At 35.6% G+C, this 8,919-nt stretch overlaps 1 protein-coding gene across 4 annotated transcripts in view; it reads right to left on the bottom strand.

The window, feature by feature from the left end:
- Window positions 1–1,127: 1,127 nt before the first annotated feature.
- The window catches only part of LOC110462122 (serine/threonine-protein kinase SIK3-like), a 66,664-nt gene continuing 58,872 nt past the window's right edge, over window positions 1,128–8,919 (bottom strand). For 3 of the 4 annotated variants that reach the window (XM_021515957.1, XM_021515958.1, XM_021515959.1), the window contains exon 16: window positions 1,128–2,565. In XM_021515957.1, the coding sequence (XP_021371632.1) occupies window positions 1,144–2,565 (1,422 nt within the window). In that variant the 3' untranslated portion in view covers window positions 1,128–1,143. The remainder of the gene's footprint in view (window positions 2,566–8,919) is intronic. The other variant, XM_021515960.1, reaches the window with a different exon arrangement.

Raw genomic sequence — 8,919 nt, 5'->3', positions numbered from 1 at the left:
GTTCAGAACGACCTCTGATCATGATTAAGTGAAATCTCCAGTGTCCATACATTTTATATCGCACCGTTTTTAAAGGAGTTTTCATGAAGAAAGCATATTTTTGGAATTTTAAGGTATTACAGGACAATTTTTCACCGACTTTATAAATAGAATGAATGTGTAAAAACCATGAGCATAACATTGCAGTGAAAAATAATCTTGTTTAAAGAATTAACTATACGTGACTACAATTGTATATTTAAAATACTCCACTGATTCCACTCTACAACCGTTTGACTTCATACATAGAATAATTAAATAAAAATATCATGAATATTTAAACAAAAAATATTTATAATCGTTATTATAAAAACTTGTATGTTAACCATGCAGTATATACAACTTAATGTTTACAGAAAACCGCACCTTTTCTTCGCATAATAGACTGTCCGGACCCCCGCATCTCTGTACAGCATTCTATGATCCATCAATAACCTGCCCCCGTAATATATTAATATATACCTTTATCTTAAAAATGGAATAGTCCCTCAAGTTTAACTTTGTTTCTGTTGAATCGGTTTATAGTGGTTTACAAGGATGCAAGGGTCGGACTGTAAAGCCAAAAGCATTTTTATTATCACAGACCATTTTTTTTGTATTCCCAAAAGGGACTGTATCAAAAAACCTAAGCACATCATGTAAGTTTTATCAATAGCGACCTTTGATACAGTCCCCTCCTTCAAATGCACATGTACGCCATGTCACCATTTATGAATGAACTAGTGGTGAAGTTGGAAAACTTCAACATTTCGATGTGTCATGACAAAGAACAATAGGTAAGATCCCACACAACCAGATGTTTACATTAACAGGTAGACAGTGCCAGAGTACAAGCACCTACAGGACTCTGTTACAGAAACACCAAGGGTTTCCGTGGTAACCGATTCCAGGAATACTGAATCATCAGTAACCCATATCAGAACCCATTATAGGGATGCCTGGGGTTTCCCAATGTCACCCATCTAAGGAATATCTTGGGTACACCAAAGATTTCTTTTTCTTTTTCATATTCCTTTATGGGTTAAAGGGGAAGGACCATAATAACACCATTGGCACTGTGCAAACACACATTTTAAACATTTTGATGAGACACTCGGGTAGCTATCATATATTAATACCGGACAGAAGCTCCTGGCAGAGTGCCCGATAGTGTCCCTTGTCACCAGAAATCCTCCGGACTTGTAGACCATTGTAACTAATGCCCTGGCACACCTCCAGCTCCATCTGGACATCAGAGTTCTCCAGTCGGAACAAATGATCTGAACACTGGTACACCACTTCCTTTCCTCGATCTCCCAGAAATCTCTTGAGTTCCTGTAATATGTCTCCGACCGTCCGTGTGGACGTGAGATTAATGTTGGATCCTTGAATCTTGTTAAGTATCGGGGAATTCGACAAGTCAACATGTCCTACACTATTGGATATATTTTGTTCGTCTTGTTTTGTAGACGACATGTCAACGTCTTGGATGAGATTTCGATCACCGTTATAAAGAACTCTGTTGCTTTGGGTTTCATTAGGAACACTGACATTTGAGTTTACTACACTTACATTCTGGAAATTTAACGAATCCGGAACGACTACCCCTGCCCCTGAGGGTTGTCTACTTACACCCATCCGCCCAGAACTAGGCCGTTGTGACCTATTTGGAGAGGAGAGCTGAGGACTGATCCATCCACATGTGTAGGGAATGTTGGCGTGGCTGGGGTCAGGCATGGAGTGGCCCTTGAGGTTACCAAGGTTACTTAAGTCCGTGACGTGGGGAGGAATGGCAGCCAGGTTAGTGATGTAATTGCCGAAGATGAGCGAATTGTAATTGACAGGGTGAGAAATTAAGTTTGTGGGGGGATGTGAGTGATGATTTGGCGAGGCCGGCGAGGAATGAGAATGAGTAAGAGGGGGATGGGACCTTGTTGGAGAGGGCTGATGAGAACATGGCGAACTTGAGGAATCCTGGAAGGTGCGATATGTTAGTGATGAACCTGTGACAGTATCGGGTTTTGTCGTCGAAGGAGACATCTCATTCTCGCCCTCTGAAGTCACATCAGTGACATGACCAGTTGTGTCTGTGATACTGATCTGTGGCTTTCCCGAGAACTGTCTGTGCTTCCTCTCCTGAGAGGCAAGGTCACTCTCCCCAACCTGCATGCTAACCTCACCATCCTCACTGGGGCTCTGGTCTGGGAGGTCTTGCGAGTCCTCCTTGATCATTTGAAGGTTCTGAAAGTTAGTGACGTTGGGTGGTGGACTGTTGCGCTGATGTGGCTGACTAAAATTTTGATAAAGCTGCGAGAAATTCTGCGGAGGTGAATCGGTGCGTTGCATTGGGAGGCAGGTGGGTGGTGACATATGTTGATAGGGCTGCTGTGAATTCTGAATCTGTTGATGAAGATGGAGACGTTGAAGATGTTGATACAGGGTCGCACTCTGAGAATCAGTGGTTGTTGGAGTATGTCGGGCGAAACTTGGCGAGGCTGGTGCCAGTGGGGGTGATGGAACTGGCGAATGCTGGATAGTTGTTGTGGGCTGAAAGAGAGAAAAGACTGATGTAAGATGCTGAGTTCATTCATTTTGTGAGACATACAGCAGATCATAATATTGGTGCCGGTGGTGGGACGAGAATCAATAAATACAATGAAACCAAGTCGCTGAATCACATAATAAACGCATTTAATATATCCAATCAAAAATGAATTATAATATTCATGAAGCGAAACACAATTTGAAACAAATCTAATTCAAATTAAATTTGACATATAAACATGGGTGTTAAAACCAAACTTGTTTCAAACTTTTAACCTTACTGACATGTTAATGACACATGAGCATACAATTTTAATGTTTTTTCTTTTTCATATCTTTTTTTAATTGACAAACATTAATTTAAAAATATGAACCATATGTTATTTCCATTATTATGAACAATGAATATAACATTATTTCGGAGCAGCTCTACACCATTTTACGATGAATCAGCTCAACCACGGGTTAAAGTCTTGTCTAAATAGTTAACAGTAACTTAACAATTAAAACAAAGCCTATCACTAATGAAAACAAAACCAAGCAAGTTTAAGACTTGATATTTAGAATTTAACCTTTTTGTAATCTCTAAATATTTTTTTACAAAATATATTATCATTGTAAGTAAAAGATATGATTTTCATCTCATGTGTTAATGCTATGTAAATATATATACAGAGCAGATATTTTACCATATGAATTAGACACCATAAACATCCTACAATAAGCACGGGGGAGGGGGTATGTTGGAGCCAAATGGGGGCATCACATAATTTCCGATGGTTGTTAATTTCAACTATCATGTTTTAAAGATATAGAATAAAGAGACCAAGATAATTCCATATGTTGTGATAATTCAGAAATAAAACAAAAACTGATAACAGTAATATATCCGCCAAAAAAATGAAGTTAGTAAAAAAAAGAAATATAAAAAAAATGTTATGTAATATATTGTATAGAAAATGTTATTGATTCTTAATAGAATACATTTTAAAACGAAACATTTTTATGTTCAAACAGAAAACGAAATCTTGAATTGTGTTAACAAATACCTTATTTACACCAGTTTATCTCTGTATTTTCTGAAAGTACGAACTAAGTAACCACCCAACTTTCAAAATTCCGAGGTCTTAACTCGTCAATCTCTCCTGACAGAAATAGAAACCCAAACTCAAATTCAACCAACATTTTCCTCTCTTAAACAATTAAAATTATATTCACTCTTTTATTTATTTTCAAATAAATTGGTAAAAGATTTCTTTGTAAAATCTCAGTGAGCTGAGTTGACATTGACAATTTGAGTTCCATGGTTTTTTATTGACACAGTGAGCCAAGCTAATGACTTAGTAATTTGAGTTTCTTGGTCCCCCCGCCCATTTCCCCCCTAAATGACAAAATGAGTCAAGCAGATGACTCAGATATTAGAGTTCCATGTTTTTCAGTTTTTTCTTCTCCCTAATGACTCGATGAGTCAAGCTGAAAACTTTTTTCTTATATGACTTAACGAGTCGAGTTCCTTTTTCTTCCAGTGATAACCCAGTGAATGAATTAAGCTGATGGCTCAGTCATCTGAGGTCCTTGTTTTCTTTTATATGACTCAGTGAGCTGTTTTTTTTCTAGTAATGACTCAGCAAGCTGAGTTAAATTCTAAATGATTTGAGTTCCTTATTTTCCTGAACGATTCAGTTGACCGGTAAAATGAGTTCAGTAGAAGATGGTTGGATATTGTGTACACACTCTCAAAAACATGCTTATCCACACTTTGTTCTGTAGCATTCCGTTGGCCACGCTTGTATATCTAGTATGACCTAGCTAACGGTGATGTGCAAGTGCACTATATGATCATGCAGTATTACTGAATACCGGGAAATTTTTGATGCAGTTTAATTTTTGCTTTTAATTTCTTCTCCCTCTGTAATGATGGCGAATTCCTCATAACCACGAATGTCAGTAAACAATAGGATAAACATAGCAATCCATCACGAAAGGGGAAATCAGAACTGAGAGAATATGGATATTATTGACTTAAGGCGTAATTTTGACTTTGCGAAAGTTTCCCCGTATACACGATTTGTGATCTGTCGTCCAGCTTTGTGCTTCCAAATTTTGCGTGATTCAGCGACTAGGTTTCATTGCCTTCAAAACTTCTACACTAAACTTAAAAAAAAATCAAATTTATGTAACGGAAAGAGAGGTTGATAACCAAAACTCTTACAAACATTACACTTCTATTCTCTACTCAGTATTTTTTAAAATTTCTATAAAATTAGAACATGGTACATTACTAGTCCTGTATACAATTCGTCTGTTCATACTAAGACAGAACTCTAAAATATCAGTGATGAAGTTAACTCATTCACCACCGAAGACACATGTGAACTCTTCCAATTCAAAGGTTGGAATAGTGCATTATGAGAGTTCAGGGGTGAATGAGCAATAAAGCTGACTTTGCATGTTTGAAACCATTGGCAATCTTTCCCAAAAGAAAATACAGAAACGCAGGAAGCAGAAAAGACTATCCCATGGTCTACATTTAGGGTTCATACAAGAATTTTTCTTTAAAATTCATGTTATTTTAGACCTTTTTAGGGCATTTTTCAATAAAAAAAATTAAGCCATTGATGTGTAACCTGTTTGACCCTAGCCTTATCATGCAAACACTGTACAACACTTAAATATTCCGCAGACCAGTATCATGAAAATCCTGAATTTATCTGATAACAATTTTTTTTTGGTTGTTAACTTTTTCTTTTTAGGAAGATTAACGACATGAAACCAAAAATTTAAGTCTTATTTGACCCTTTGATGGCACATAAATTTACGGCTTTTAGGGTTGTTACGATTTTTTGTTTGTTTAATTGTAGCGCTATTTAAGGACAAATCTCGTTTTAAGCACCTTTTCAAGGCCTGTACGAACCTTGATATTACTGTGATAAACTTCTACCTACCGAGAGCTACGCCACAATAGCAATTGCTGACTGAGATTTGCCAGCCGGTCAATAATAAACAAGCTTAACATGGCCGATGAACCCATCCCAGTTGTCTAGGAACGTTATCCGTAATTTTTAAGGATGTCTGAAGTTCTCATCATGCAATGTCTATTTTTACAGTGTACAGTGGTTAGTAGACCCTATAGGTAAATGACGATGACATACATGAATATAACAAAGCAGGTGATTGGTCAGTTAGTGAGAGAAGGCGGGTCGTAAAACAACAAAGAAAGGCAGTTAGTAGTGATATACCCTCGTCATCAGAAATTCGGAATTCCTTAAAGGTGATAAAGATTTATTTTATATTTTTCGGTTAATGTTACAAGGCGAGATGAAGAAGATAGGAGAGAGACCAGCATATTTTCATTTACAAACTTAAACTCCTCATTTAATCGGTTTCAGATGTAATCTCTCCCTCCTTTTTATAATGAAGAAATACATTTCAACAGTTCCATTAAAAATATATTATATTTAAACAACTTTATCAAATCTATATTATGTCATATTATATGTATTACCTTACAAAATCACTCAAAATCAGAAGAGGAACATCTAAAACAATTTATTGTTAAAGAATTAAAAAAGAAAAGGAGATTAACCCTCTTACCACTGTAGACTACAATGGACTCATCCTTATCAAATATGGTAGAGCCTACTAACATTTCAGAGGGGTGAAAGGGTTAAAAGAATAAGCCAATCACAGACCATGACAGCCATCTTGGAAAATTTCAAAAGTCTAAAGATTAACCAATCACCTCATCACCTGAAATATGCGGTGGACAAATACAGCAAACCCGGTCATGCAGTATTATATTGGAGCTAACACTCACAGTAACAGACAAAAGGAGAAGTTTACACAACAAACCGTAAAGTACTATTCTAACTGATCCAAGACTGGTCATTTGTGCGCTTGAAAATCGATGAATTGACCACTGTTTACCATGATCGATCAAACTAGGACAAATTTGAGCTTTTAATGGAACCAAGTAAAATAATTCGACTGAGCTCTAAAAGAATCCAGTAAAATAATTCGACTCGGCTTTTAAAGGAATCTGGTAAAATAATTCGACTGAGCTTTTAAAGAATGAAATAAAATAATTCGACTGAGCTTTTAAAGAATGAAATAAAATAATTCGACTGAGCTTTTAAAGGAATCTAGTAAAATAATTTGATTGAGCTTTTAAAGGAATCTGGTAAAATAATTTGATTGAACTTTTAAGGATCAAGTAAAATAATTTGATTGAGCTTTTAAAGGGTGAAGTAAAATAATTCGACTGAGCTTTTAAAGGATCAAGTAAATTAATTTGACTGACCTTTTAAAGGATCAAGTAAAATATTTCGACTGAGCTTTTAAAGGATCAAGTAAAATAATTCGACTGCGCTTTTAAAGGATCAAGTAATTTGATTCGACTGAGCTTTTAAAGGATCAAGTAAAATAATTCGACTGACTCTTTTAAGGATCAAGTAAAATAATTCGACTGAGCTTTTAAAGCATCAAGTAATTTGATTCGACTGAGCTTTTAAAGGATCAAGTAAAATAATTTGACTGAGCTTTTAAAGGAATCTAGAAAAATAATTTGATTGAGCTTTTTTTAAGGAATCTGGTAAAATAATTTGATTGAGCTTTTTTTTAAGGAATCTGGTAAAATAATTTGATTGAACTTTTAAGGATCAAGTAAAATAATTCGACTGACCTTTTTAAGGATCAAGTAAAATATTTCGACTGAGTTTTTAAAGGATCAAGTAATTTGATTCGACTGAGCTTTTAAAGGATCAAGTAAAATAATGCGACTGAGCTTTTAAAGGATCAAGTAATTTGATTCGACTGAGCTTTTAAAGGATCAAGTAAAATAATTCGACTGAGCTTTTAAATGATCAAGTAATTTAAAGGATCAAGTAAAATAATTCGACTGAGCTTTTAAATGATCAAGTAATTTAAGGGATCAAGTAAAATAATGCGACTGATCTTTTAAAGGATCAAGTAAAATAATTTGACTGAGCTTTTAAAGGATCAAGTAAAATAATTCGACTGAGCTTTAAAAGGATCAAGAATTTTGATTAGACTGAGCTTTTAAAGGATCAAGTATAATAATTTGACTGAGCTTTTAAAGGAATCTCGTAAGAGTATATGACAAATCGAGCGTATTTTATTTTTTTGGCAAAATTATCTCAAAATAAGTTGCTACCACGTTTTCGAAATCTCGCAAAATAAGTTTTCAATCATTCTTTATGTTCAAAACAAACTTAGCCTTTATTATTCATACCAGATTGATGAGTTTTATTCCGAACAATCATCAGCACGGCTGCATAGCAGTTGAAACATGGAGACATTCAGTAATCATCAAAGCTGTTCTTGTGGTGTTGAGAATCCTTTTATTTCCTCTTATCTTTGTGTAGTATACACTACTAACTGATGAATAGCCATTTGATTAGATCAGACGATCGATCATGATTATATCATCCAAATGTCCACGATAGTAGAAAATCTAAGGGAAAGTGTAAATGATTCATATGCCTTTTTTAGCAACTATTTTTCTTTTAGGCTATACAAGTTTTAAGTTTACCTCAAGCTCCCACCCATTGCTTAATTTGATTTTAGATGTTAATAGCAAGAATGATTTTATATTTTAATGTCAAAAAACCCCCCAAAAAACCCTATCTTTTTTGTTTGTCAATATTCAGTTTGGCTTAAGGTGTAAACAGCGATGTTTAGTTTGAGTTTAGATGTTAACAGTGTTGTAATGTTAATAGCCTGCTATGCTTGACACTCTAGCGTTGTTATGCTTAACTCTAGTGTTGTTATGCTTAACTCTAGTGTTGCTATGCTTAACTCTAGCGTTGTTATGCTTAACTCTAGCGTTGTTATGCTTAACTCTAGCGTTGCTATGCTTAACTCTAGCGTTGCTATTCTTAACTCTAGCGTTGTTATGCTTAACTCTAGCGTTGTTATGCTTAACTCTAGTGTTGTTATGCTTAACGCTAGTGTTGCTATGCTTAACTCTAGCGTTGTTATGCTTAACTCTAGCGTTGTTATGCTTAACTCTAGTGTTGTTATGCTTAACGCTAGTGTTGCTATGCTTAACTCTAGCGTTGTTATGCTTAACTCTAGAGTTGCTATGCTTAACTCTAGCGTTGTTATGCTTAACTCTAGCATTGTTATGCTTAACTTTAGTGTTGCTATGCTTAACTCTAGCGTTGCTATGCTTGACACTCTAGCGTTGCTATGCTTAACTCTAGCGTTGCTATGCTTGACACTCTAGCGTTGCTATGCTTAACTCTAGCGTTGCTATGCTTAACTCTAGCGTTGTCATGCTTAACTCTAGCGTTGCTATGCTTAACTCTAGCGTTGCTATGCTTGACTCTAGCGTTG

This window comes from Mizuhopecten yessoensis, unplaced genomic scaffold (assembly GCF_002113885.1).
Source record: "Mizuhopecten yessoensis strain PY_sf001 unplaced genomic scaffold, ASM211388v2 scaffold10751, whole genome shotgun sequence".
NCBI lineage: Eukaryota > Metazoa > Mollusca > Bivalvia > Pectinida > Pectinidae > Mizuhopecten > Mizuhopecten yessoensis.
This window is presented reverse-complemented; position numbering and strand designations above follow the sequence as displayed.